General features: G+C 33.7%; 1 protein-coding gene across 2 annotated transcripts; it reads right to left on the bottom strand.

Moving 5' to 3' along the window:
- Positions 1 to 7730: 7730 nt before the first annotated feature.
- Sh3bgrl3 (SH3 domain binding glutamate rich protein like 3) lies at positions 7731 to 12743 on the bottom strand. 2 transcript variants are annotated; one of them, XM_077793570.1, is made up of 3 exons: positions 12696 to 12743; positions 8738 to 8911; positions 7731 to 7820 (listed from the first exon to the last, which is right to left on the bottom strand). In XM_077793570.1, exons 1-3 carry the CDS (start codon positions 12741 to 12743, stop codon positions 7755 to 7757), a joined length of 288 nt encoding a protein of 95 aa, XP_077649696.1. In that variant the 3' UTR covers positions 7731 to 7754. The 2 variants fall into 2 exon arrangements, with proteins under 2 accessions (XP_077649696.1, XP_026270308.1); XM_026414523.1 differs by having other exon boundaries at positions 8744 to 8911.

Below are 12743 nucleotides of genomic sequence, written 5' to 3'. Positions count from 1 at the left end.
TCTATTTCTGTGAAGAACATTGGAATTTTGATTGGGAGTTCATTGAATCTATTGATTACTTTGCATGTGACTAGGCATTTTATCAACATTGATTCTTCCAATACACGAGCATGAAATGTCATTCCAAATGTTTGTGTCTTTTCAATTTCTTTCATCAAAGTTTCATAGTTTTCATTGTACATATATTTCACTTCTTTGATTAAATTTATTCCTAAATGTTTAAATCTTATTTTGGAGGTGTTGTAACTGAGATTGCTTTCTGAGAACTGTTTCAGATGACACACTTTTAGCATATATTGATGCTATTGAATGCATGCTGATTTTGTATCCTGCAATTTTGCTGAATTCATTTATTAGGTCTAATAGGTTTTTTTGGTGGAATTTGGGGGGTTTCTTATATAAGATCATGTCATCTGCAAACAGTGACAATTTGGCTTCTTTTTTTTCTGATTTTGGATACCCTTTATTCCTTTCTCTAGGTTAATTACTCTGTCTAGAAATTTCAGAACTAAGTTGACTAAAAGTAGTGAACAGGGCATTTCTGTCTTCTTCCATTTCTTGAGAGAAAAATTTCAGTATTTCCTCATTGAATAGAATGTTAACTATAGGTTTATCATAAATGTTCTGTATTATATGGAGGTAATTTCCTTGTACAACTAATTAGTTCAGAATTTTTACCATGAAAGGATATTAAATTTTATCAAGTGGCTTTGGTGCATCTATTGAGATGTTCATGCTTTTGTGTCCCTAATTCTGCTGATGTAGTGTATCATTCATGATTTGTGTCTGCTGAACCTTCTGTGCATTTCTGGAATTAACTCCACTTGATCACAGTAAATAATATTTTAGATGTGTTGTTTGATTTGCATTGCTTGTATTTCACTGATGATTTTTAAATCCATGTTCATCAAGGATATTTGTTTGTAGTTTTCTTTTTGTTGTTTGTCTTTTTGTGATTTTGACATCAGGGTCATGCTGGCCTTGTTGAATGAGTTGAGAAATTTTCTTCAATTTATGGAACAATTTAAGAATATATATCAGTGTTTTGACTGTTAGAATTTATAAGTAAAGCCATTTGGTCCTGGACATTTCTTTAAGAAGAGAACTTTTGTCACTAATTCCTTCTCATAACCTATTGTTAGTCTGTTCAAGTTTCTATTTTTTCATAATTCAATCTTATAAAGTGCTTGGGTCTAGGAATTTCTTCATTTTTCTAGGTTATCCAAATTGTTGGCATATAGATGTTTATAACAATTTCTAACAATTTTTTATAATCATTTCTGATATTTCCCTTTACATCTCTGAATTGATTTGAGTCTTCTTCGTTTTTTTTTTCTTATTCTAGCTAAGTGCTAAGTGTATATTTTATCTTTTTGAGGAAGTAGCTCTTTTTTGAATCTTTTATAATTTTTAGATTCCATTTCATTTATTTCTACTCTGATGTTTACTATATTTCCTTTATGAATTTTGGTTTTATTTGTTCTTACTTGGCTAGTTACTTGACAAGCAGTGCTAGGTTGTTTGAAATCTTTCTGCTTTTTTAAAAATGTATATGTTGGGGCTGGGGATGTGGCTCAGTGGTAGCACACTCATCTGGCACATGCGAGGCACTGGGTTCTATCCTCGGCACCACAAAAAATAAATAAATAAAATAAAAGATAAATAAAGGTATTGTGTCCATCTACAACTAAAAGAAAATTTTAAAATTGTATATGTTGATTGCTATGTACCTCCTGCTTTGTACTTCTTTTGCTCCTATCCCATAAGATTTGGTAAGTTGGAAGCTGGGCACAGTGTTGCACACCTATAATCCCAGCAGCTTGAGAGGCTGAGACAGGAGAATCCAGCATTCAGAGCCAGCCTCAGCAACAGCGAGGCACTAAGCAACTCAGTGAGACCATCTCTAAATAAAATACAAAATAGGGCTGGGTATGTGGCTCAGTGGTCAAGTGCCCGTGAGTTCAATCCCCAGCACCAAAAAATAATAATAATAATGGTAATTTGGGCTTCCATTTGCTTTTGTTCCAAGAAGATTGTAAATTTCTTTCTTGATTTCTTCCTCAATCCATCAGTTATTCAAGAGTATGTTGTTTAATTTACATGCCTTTATAGTTTCAAAACATTTTTCTTGTTATTAGTTTCTCATTTTTCTTCATTATGGTCAGGAAAGATATTTGATATGTCTTCATTTTAAAAAATATGTTGAGACTTGTTTTGTGGCCTATCATAAGATCTATCATGGAGAATGACCTATGTGCTGATGAGAATAACGAGTATTTGGCAGCTGTCAGAAGGAATATGCTGTAGATGCCTGTCAGATTCATTTTGTCTAGGATGCAATTTAACACTGCTGTTTCTTTTTTTATTTTCTATCATTTGTCTGCTGCTGAAAATGTAAAGTCCCCAAGTCTTATTGAATTTCTTTCTATCTCTTAAGTTCTGTTAATATTTTCTTTATATATTTGAGTGATCTGATATTAGGTGCATATGTATTCAGTATTGTTATTTCTTCTTGCAGGATTGCCCCCTTTATCATTATGTAATGACTTTACTTGTTTCATTTTACTGCTTTTTCTTTAAAGTCTATTTTATCTAATAAAAACACGACTATACCTGCTTTATTTTTCATTCCATTTATATGGAATATCTTATTTCATTCCTTCATATTCAGTCTTTCTGTGTCCCTATAAATGTACTGAGTTTCTTGTAAGCAACATATAGTACACATAGTTGCATGTTTTGTTTATTTTTTTCATTCTACAGCTGCTAGAAAATTTATTTCAAATTATTCATACATAAGTTAATTATTGATAGATAAGGTGTTACTGTATCCATTTTGTAATGTGTTTTCTGCCTTTAGTTCCTTTCTCTCTCAGTCTTTTATTTGTGATTAATTGATTACTAGAGTACTTTGATTCTTTATTATTTTTAGTTTGATCATAGATTTTTGCTTTGTGATTACCAAGAGGCTTATAAAAACATCTTTCAATAATAACAAATTATGATGGTATCTTAACAGAATCATAAAGATAAGAATGGTAACAAATAAAAAAGAGAAAAAAATGTACTAATAAGGGCTGGGCACAGTGGTGCATATCTGTAATCCCAGCAATTTAGGAGGCTAAGACAGGAAGATCGCAAGTTCAAAGCCAGCCTCAGCAACAGTGAGGCACTAAGCAACTCAGTGAGACTCTGTCTCTAAATAAAATACAAGATACAGCTAGGTAAATGGCTCAGTAGTCAAGTATCCCTGAGTTCAATCCCCGTACACCCTCAAAAAATGTACCGATAAGAAAATTCTACACATATACTCTAATCCTTACCATATTTTGGATTTTTGATGCCCCATTTTTATCTTTCTGTATTACCTATATCTAAACACATTAACATAGTTCTTATTTTAATTTTTTTTTAGTTTTCATACTAGATATACGAATGCCTTATGCACCATGCCTTAGAAATTAGAGCATTCTGAATCTGTGCATATAGTTATTCTTACCAATGAGTTTTATACCTCCCTTCTTTTTTAAAAATTTTTTTAAAGGAGAGAGGTGGGGGGAATGAATCTTTTTTTTTTTTTTTTTTGTAGATGGACACAATACAATGCCTTTATTTTTATGTGGTGCTGAGAATCGAACCTGGGTCCAAGCCGTGCTAAGCGAGCACTCTACCGATGAGCCACAATCCCAGCCCATCCTCCCTTCTTCTTAGTAATCATCATTTCTTTAAGTTTGAAGAACTCTCATTTGCATTTCTTTTGGAACAGAAACAAAAAATTAGGACTTTAGTTTCATTGTGTACCTATCTTTCTTTTCACAATTTTTGCCTTGAGCAATTTATAAAAGATACTTGGGATGTGCAAGTGACTCTTGTCCTATTCTATAAGCTTTCTCACTCATATTGTGATTTGAGAAAGAGCCCAGTGTCCATCCTTTAGTAGTTAATCTAAAGGGTAACCTCTTCCTTCTTTGGCCTCACCCATTATCCCAGGTATTTTTATTCCCTTCTTTCTTTATTTTCAGATATTACATTTTGGGAATATAAGAATTTTCCATAAATCTCGTAAAAATGTACCCCAAACTGAATGTCTTAAGACAACAGACATTTATTCTGTATCTTCAGACACAGTTCTGGAGAGCAGAAATTCAAAACCAAGGTGTCAGCAACTGTTAATAGACCTCTAGGGAAAAATACATTCTTTGCCTATTTCAGTTTCCAGGCAGTCCTTGGCCAGTGACCACATCAATTTAGTCTTTTTTTTCCACCATCATAGTGCCTACTTCTCTCTCAAATGTCCATCTACCTCACTCTTATAAAGATACTTTTCATTGGATATATAGCTCACCCCTACAATTCAGGATGATTTCCTTATCTCAAAATTCTTAATTATATGTTCAAAACCCTTTTCCAAGAAAAGTAATATACATAGGTTACAGGGATTAAGATGTAGACATATTTTTTGGGGGGTCACCTATGGGAACTTTTCTTCTCAGTTGATGGCTATTGAGAATGTTGTACCTGAAAAATCAGTGTTTTGTACTACTCATATGAAAGATCCTATGGGTAGCTCCAGTGAATGTTATTCTGCTATGTAACAATCTGATGTTTTCTTCTTAAGTAACAATCTTCAGTTTTCTAAGTATATGCCTGAAGACTGGAAAAATAAGATGCTAAAGGCAGGGGGAACTTTTCACATGATATGTATTTTCTCTATTTTAAGGGAGAAATTGATTTTAAACTGTGATTATTATGTCGATATATATCCCTCTACTTACTGGTTACCTTGTTCACAATTATTTCTCACCATTAACTTCCTGAACCTGAAAGTTACTGTATATGCCAGTTCACATTGAGACACTTTCGTGCCTCTCTGGGAATGGAAGGACTAAATATACAGGCAGACAATTGCCAATTCTCATGTAAAAATAAAGCTCTGTTTTAAAAGCCGAACAAACCCATGAAGCCAAACCATAGCCTCTGTAGCAAACAATCCAGGGCAAACCACAGTCTCTGTAACACTTAGGGCTTGATTAATAACTGTCATTTTCCTAATTTCTGTCTTCAATAGGAGAAAGCCAAGTATGTTCCCCCTAACCAAGGAGGTTCCATTTCAAGTTAAGATGTTCCATTTCAAGTTAGCCTAACTTCAGCTTCCCTCAGCCAACAGCCTTCATCCAAGGCATACATAAAATACTCCCTCTGATTTCTACCTAGTTTTCCCATTCCTCTATCTTTGAGTTTCTGCAAAATATAAACGAGGTGGCTGATTTTGCTATAGCAAGCTCTGAATAAATAGGCTTTAATTACTCTTATGTGAGTAGTCTTGTATTTCCATAGCAGGCAAAGGAAATCTGAGCATGCTTTCTCAGTCATAATAGAGGTGTAGGGCTCCGTGAGGTTGGCTTTAGTTCCATTATCCTGAATTCTCATTAGGCACTGCCATTTTGCAGTTGTTTTGCAATGAGAGGCTGCCAGAGTTCTCTTGCTAGACTTTGGAAATAAGAGGTAGCAGTCCTTTCTGTTCCTGGTTTACCAACAACAAGCTTGCATTTTAAAGGAATCAATTCTCCCATCACACTAGAAGTTTTGACCTTAAGAAGGGCTAACCTGTGGATTTTTTTAGGAAACCTCACTACCAACTCATTTTACTGTTGCTTTCTCTCCTTTCAGATCCTCTTATCCCCTATCTAGTAAGTGCTTCATATTTACTTTCTGTAATAGGTTCAAATTCTGATGTGATCACTTATTAGCTATGTAGTCTTGTGCAGATCACTAATTAGAAACTCATTTTCCTCATCCACAGAATGGAAATTATAATAAATTGTACCCACTCCATAACATTGTGAAGATTAAATGAGGTTAACTCACACAAACATCTTAGAATATAATAGTGCCTTTCACATAGTGAATGTTCAAGAAGAGTTAGCTATTACTACTTTGAAGGGAGTCTTTAGTTCTAAACTGTTACTAGTGCTCTGATAGAGTAGGTAATGGGTAACATCTGTGTCATAAAGAAAAATGGAGTTATATTCTATTAGGGAGGAAGACATCATAGGGGAATTGTATGTGAAAGATCAGTAATTACTTGTTAAGCAGATGGGAGGAGGATGCAAGGAATATGTGGATAAAAGGTAAGAAAATGCACAACTGATGATTTATAGAGTTTAGTAGGGTTAATCAGGGAGAGTTGTTGTAACTGAGAGCTGGGATAGAATGGTCTATATATGCCTCTTTGAAAGAACAAATATGGAGTTTAGATTTTACCCTATAAATCAGCAATTCTCAAAATTATAGTACTTGAGTGTCACCCTGAAGCTGTTAATTTGAAATTCAAATATATTTGCTCCAGCTTTAAAAATCTGTGGAAAATTCAGGAATATAAATATTTAATAAGCACCCTAGATGATTGTGAGGAATGTGGTTTTCCTACATCACAGATGATAAACTTCGTGTTGCAGGCTGTGTAGACTCGTTTAAGCTTATGTTTTAGAAACATCATTCTAATGCTACTTATTTGCCCATTAAAATTACTAAGGGTGATATCTAGATATTATATTTTTTATTACTTAGGTGATTCCAATTTTTAGCCAAAAATAGCACAAATGTAGCAGTAGTGTGGAAGGCAGATATTTTAATAACAAAACTGGAAATAAGAGTTAATTAAGATATCATTAAAAGAATGTGGGCAAGAGTAATAAAGATATGAAAAAAATGGGTAGACAGCTGGAAAAGTGGAAGGTAACTGAAATATTAATACCAGTTCACCTAAGGGTTGATGGAGTGAGGGCATGAGTGATATTAAGGATGACATTTAAGTTTCTTAGTTGGATCTTGAGTGGATTGGTTTGCCTGTCAACAAGAAAAGAACTACTTGAGGAGAAAGAGTTTGCAAAAAAAAAAAAAAAATCTGCCATTTTATAGCAGAGGTGGGGGCAAAGGGGAGGTGACCTAAAATTGTTTTTAGTACTGGTGCCAGATTTTAGTGTGTAAAAAATTCATCTGCTAGGAATGCTGGTGCAAGCCTATAATCCCAGTGAACCAGTAGGCTAGGGCAGAAAAATCACAAGTTGCAGGACAGCCTCAGAAACTTAGCAAGATCTTGCCTAAAAATGAATACATATAAATAAAAATATCTGTGAATATAGCTCAGTGAAAAAAATTCCCCTGTCTTCAATCCCCAGTATAAAAATAATCACTTGAAGATATTTTTAATTATATAAATTCCTACTTCCTCTACTTCTTTTTAGGAAGACTTGGAATATTATTTGGTGCTTTTTTTTTCCTTTTTCCTTTTTTAAAAATCACATCAGTACAGTCTATAATCCTTTGCTAATTGTACTGATAAACATTTTAAAAATAAAGTTGAAAGCCAATTGAAAATTGTACTAAAATCTACTTCATGCTTATAAATGGATAACTACTAGTGACCTTTAAAATTTGATGCTAATAGATACTTATTTTTTTTCTTTTTTTAAAAATATTTGTTAGTTGTCAATGGACCTTTATTTTATTTATTTATATGTGGTGCTGAGGATCGAACCCAGAGCCTCACACATGCTAGGCAAGTGCTCTACCACTGAGTCACACCCCCAGCTCAATTTTTTATAGTTAAATAAATTGTTCACAGAGTAACAAAGAAATTATTTAATGCACCCTTGAAATGGAACCAGTCCATGTATTAAAGTGATTAATTAAACAGATCTATGAAGTATATGTAGAACCATCTTTGTAAACATATCAGCATAACTGCCCGTTCATTCCATCTTCAGGAATTTCAGAATCTCTTTGTTTTCCTTTGCCTTGTGGAACATTTCAAAATCCTAAAACCAAAACAAAACAAAAATAAAATTAACTTGTAACATCAGTGATAATAATTCTCAATTATGACCCCATTAAACTCAAGTGTCCACGTTAAGTCTGCCTAGGCTTTGAAAACCTCTGCTAGTTAAGTTAGATGAAAAATTTCTCCAGAATACGACTTATTTCATATTATGATGTATGATGAAAAATACTGATATAATTATCTTCAAACAAGCTTCATGATATATTTTCTTTTCTTGTTTTCTTTTGGAAGTACTAGTGATTGAATCCAGGGGTGCTTAGCAACTGAGCAACAGCCCCAACTCTTTTTTAAATTTTGAGACAAGGTCTCACTAAATTACTAAGGGCCTCACCACATTACTGACACTGGTCTCGAAATTGTGATTCTCCTGACTCAGCCTCCTGAGTTGCTGGGATTACAGGTGTACGCCACCCGCCCAGATGTTATTTTATTTTTGTTTCTTGATGATTACCATTCTGACTGGAGTGAGATAAATCTCAGTGTTGCTTTTTAAAATATTTATTGTTTAGATTTAGGTGAACACAATATTTTATTCTTATGTTGTGCTGAGGATTGAACCCAGTGCCTTATGCATGGTAGGCGAGCACATGAGCCACAACCCAGCCCTCAGTGTTGTTTCGATATGCATTTTCCCTTATTGCTAATAATGTTGAACAATTTTCATATATTTGTTGGTCATTTGCTGCAATTATAGGCATGTGCTACCATGCCCAGCTATATTTTCCTTTTGTAATAATCTTTTCTTCATAAAATAAAAATTGCCTTGCTTTCAGGAACTTAATTAAATTATTATATAGCTGGGGAAATCTAACCCTCTTACCCTGTACATGTACATTTTCTCTTGTATATGACTTTAAGATATGAAATGAAAATAGAATAAAAATGGATATTCACTCTTACTCCACAATAGTCTTGGCCATTGAATATTTGAGGTGGTAGAGCCTTGGGTGTGGAAACCTTCATCCTCATTTCTTGAAGTACTTTCAAACTGATAGAAATATCTATTAATTCATACTGTACTTTGTAAGCATCTAAAATTCTGATAACTTCTTCTTGTCTCTGCTTTACCTAGATAGAAATATAGAAAAAAAGATGTAAAAAAGATGTTAATAAGTCGAATCAATTGGTCCCAATATTTTTTCCCCTTCCTTGTCCATTATGTTATAGAATAGAAATAGGTATTAATGGTACAAAGCCTGATTGTGAAACAAGTTAGGGATTCTTGTAAATATTTTGAAACAAAGTTAAGTATTGTTCTTGTGAAGTTTATATGTTTGTATGTGTGTATGTGTATGTATATGTGTGTGTATATATATAAATAAATAAACACATTAAATATAGTATATATGTCATATAAACATTTAATATATGCATGTGTATACATGTGTATACACATGTTTGTGTATATGTATATACATAGATAGATGTGCAACAGACTGTACATGGCACCATTCACAGTTGCCAGAAGTGTAAACAGTGTACTGATGCAGTATTAAATCATAACTGTATAAAATTAGCCACAATACATTCCATACAACTATAGTAATTTTGTAGCCATCTACTGTTCCTATTTCAATGAGCTCTTATGTTTGGAGTATGTGCTTTAAAATCTAAGGTGAGTCTATGTGATGCTAATCATCTCTGCATGTGCAGTTCCTCTCTTCAGTTAATTGCACCATTCAGTAAAAAGTGATCTTTCCTGGTTCTCATGTACTTTCAACAAACATTTAAAATGTGTACTATTCAACTGTTTATTGGTAAGGTTTCTGGTCTTGAGGAATCAAAAGTTAAATTGCAGATTTTCAACTGTGGGGGTAAGACTGATCTCTGCTCTCCTAACACCTCCCAGCCTCCCAGAATTGTTCAAGTGTCAACTGTATATAAGAAAATTATAGTGTCTGTGGGGGTTGAAAATCTCTTATGGATTGTAAATATTTACCAGATTGATTTCACACTGTATTTCAAGCCGTTAAGAACATTCTGCTAATAGTTGAGGCAGGCTTTTGCACTCGTTAGTGCTTTAATTTATACTGGTATCTATGGCAGTTCTGGATAGGAAATGGACATGATACCACATTTTTAAAACTGAGGGAAACATACTACAAGTTACAAATCACAGAGACTAAATCAGAGAGGCAATCCAAAGGATGAAAATATAAATACATGAACGGATTACTATTTACAAGTAAGTGAGTATATCAAGGTGTTCACTTCTTACTCTGTCCTTTCATATGAACTGTTAAATTCGTATCATCTGCTAATAGGTAAAATTTCAAGAGTTGGTTATTTTTTAATATTTTTAGCTGTTTAATGGAGCTTTATTTATTGATTGATTGGTTTATTTTTAAAAAATATTTTTAGTTGTCAATGGACCTTTTTAAAATTTATTTATATGCAGTCTGAGAATCGAACCCAGTGCCTCACATGTGCTAGGCAAGACCTCTACCACTGAGCCACAATCCCAGCCCCAAAAGTTGGTTATTCTTTAAATGTATTTAATAGCCATATTAAAAAAAACCTACAGCATAAATCTTAGGTAAAGGTTAAGGTTACTACATTTTCATGTGACAAACTTGGTCAATTTTGTCAAATAAAATCTGTAATGAAAGAAAACATGTGAAAGCAATCTGACAAACCCAAACCCAGCTTATTCAAGTGGGATTTCTATGAAAGTGCATGTCAGTAGGCTTTTTGTTTGATGACTTGAAATGGTAATCCTGCCATGCTTAGAAAACTGTGACTATATCCAATGGATAATGGAGAAAATTCTGAAATTCTAAAATGCAGCATTTCTAATTTCTAAGGCTCATTAGTTTTTAAAACTGAGAAGTCATATTATATGAGATTTTGAGTCACATTTTTATATTAATTTTTCAAAACCTTTTCAGAGGAACCCATTAGAATAGGGTTGCCTAGAGCAGTGCTATTCTGTGTGTGATTCAGACTAGCAGCATCAGCATTAGTCCACCTCAAATCTACAGTGTCAGAATTTCTGGGGGTGGGTCCTAGGAAAAATTTATTTTAACAAACCCTCCAGATGATTGTAATCTACAGTATGTCATGGGACAAGAGTTCAGTGGGTGATCTACTGCATTCATTGTGGTTCTTACTCCAAATCATTCCCTCTTACAGTTACTAAACTCAACAACATTAATTACAATGCTAAAAAGAAAAACCTAGTAAAATAGCCCACAGGTTTCTTTTTTTAAGTCTGCTCATTTTTATTGTTGTGGGTTAGTACACAGGCAAAAACACTAAACTACCAGACCAGGTTTTATGCAAAATCAGCCTCCTCTTTCAAGACTGAATCAATCTCATTCCTCCTGCAAATATGGAGTTTGACACACAGAGTGATTGTGGTGAAGCTATGCCAACCATTTATAATCAATTTCAAATTCCTCAGTTTTCATTTTTGTCTAAAAATATCGGAGAAGGAGGTTTTTGGCCATATATCCGTCATTCTATAGTTGTGGTGCCTAATGTGATAACCACTAGTCACATGTGACTATCATGGAATGAAATGTGGCTACTCCAAAATGAGATGTACTATATGTAGTATTTGCACAATTCATAGTAAATTTGAAGACAATATAAAAAATAATATATAATATTTGCATTTCTTATATTGATTACATGTTGCAATAATGGTATTTGGATATTTTGTATTAAACATATTAAAGTTAATCTCACCTGTTTTTTAAATGGCTACTAAAATTTCAAGTTACATATATGGCTTTCATTATATTTCTGTTGCACAGTTCCTTTCTATAATATTTCCTACATTCTGGTTAAAAGAAATCATTTAAATTTCAATTCATCTAATAAACGTCTGATCTATGCAAATACATCTACTTATTAGAAATTGACAGTTTTTAGGGGAAGACAATGGAATGAATCTGACATAACTTTCTTATGTACTTATATGAATGTTGCACAGTGGATCTCACCATCTTGTACATCCACAAGTCTGGGGTCTTAATTAGAATAAGATATACTGAATGCTTGTATAATTATATTAAAAGGGACTCTACTGATATGTATAACTTAAAAAAAATAAGAAGTCTACATTTTGGCAGGGTGTAGTGGTGCACCCTGTAGTCCCAGCGACTGGGGAAGCTAAGGCAGGAGGTCACAAATTGGAGGTCTCTGTAATTTAGTGAGAACCACAGCAACTTAGTGAAACTCTGCCTCAAATTTTTTTAAAATATTTTTTTTAGTTATCAATAGACTTTTATTTTATTTGTTTACTTTTATGTGGTGCTGAGAATCGAACCCAGTGCCTCACACATGGTAGGCAAGCACTCTACCACTGAGACACCACCCCAGCCCCTGCGTCAAATTAAAAAAAAAGCAAAAAAAAAAAAAAAAGACTGGGGATACAGCTCAGTGGTAAAACACCCCTGAGTTCAATACCCAGTACCAAATAATAATAATAATAATAATAATAATAATAATAATAATGAGTTTGTCTCATTTGGGTTCTCTTCTCTGAGGAGTTTAGGTGTTCATTCACTGTCATTTTCCCTCTCCTTTCCTAAACAGAGTTCTTTATTTCTACCATTTGAAATACAGGTAAAATTATTGAAGGTCCTTGAGGTGGTTGAATTCAAGATACCAGTAACTTCCCATGTCAATCAGTTCTTAGAGCTCAATCTGTATGAGAGAGTTAATCACATTATCTGTCCTTCTGTGCATCGCCCATCTCCCAAAGCCTAGAGAGTATGGAGTTGAGAGGAAAGGCAGAAAGGTTATGTAAAGTATTAGCAAAATTTTGAAGTTCCCAACTAGAATGTCTTCACTCTAGTCTCTCCCGCTCCCGCCCTGGCGCTGAGGCCCTTTTCTTCCTACTCACCTCCCTAGAGCCTGACACGCTGGTATAATAGACTTTAATGGAATTCAT

The sequence above is a fragment of the Urocitellus parryii genome, chromosome X (assembly GCF_045843805.1).
Source record: "Urocitellus parryii isolate mUroPar1 chromosome X, mUroPar1.hap1, whole genome shotgun sequence".
In the NCBI taxonomy this organism is placed as follows: Eukaryota; Metazoa; Chordata; class Mammalia; order Rodentia; family Sciuridae; genus Urocitellus; species Urocitellus parryii.
Note: the sequence above shows the minus strand (reverse complement) of the source record. Positions and strands in the feature narration are given on the sequence as shown.

What these genes read in the sequence shown, in the direction of transcription:
- Sh3bgrl3 (XM_077793570.1), bottom strand. Translation starts at nt 12,743, where the DNA reads ATGAATTCCATTAAAGTCTATTATACCAGCGTGTCAGGCTCTAGGGAG. An exon ending in GCGTGTCAGGCTCTAGGGAG is followed by an intron (nt 8,912 to 12,695) that starts GTGAGTAGGAAG and finishes ATTTCTATCTAG; the next exon opens with GTAAAGCAGAGACAAGAAGA. An exon ending in AAGACTATTGTGGAGTAAGA is followed by an intron (nt 7,821 to 8,737) that starts GTGAATATCCAT and finishes TTTTGGTTTTAG; the next exon opens with GATTTTGAAATGTTCCACAA.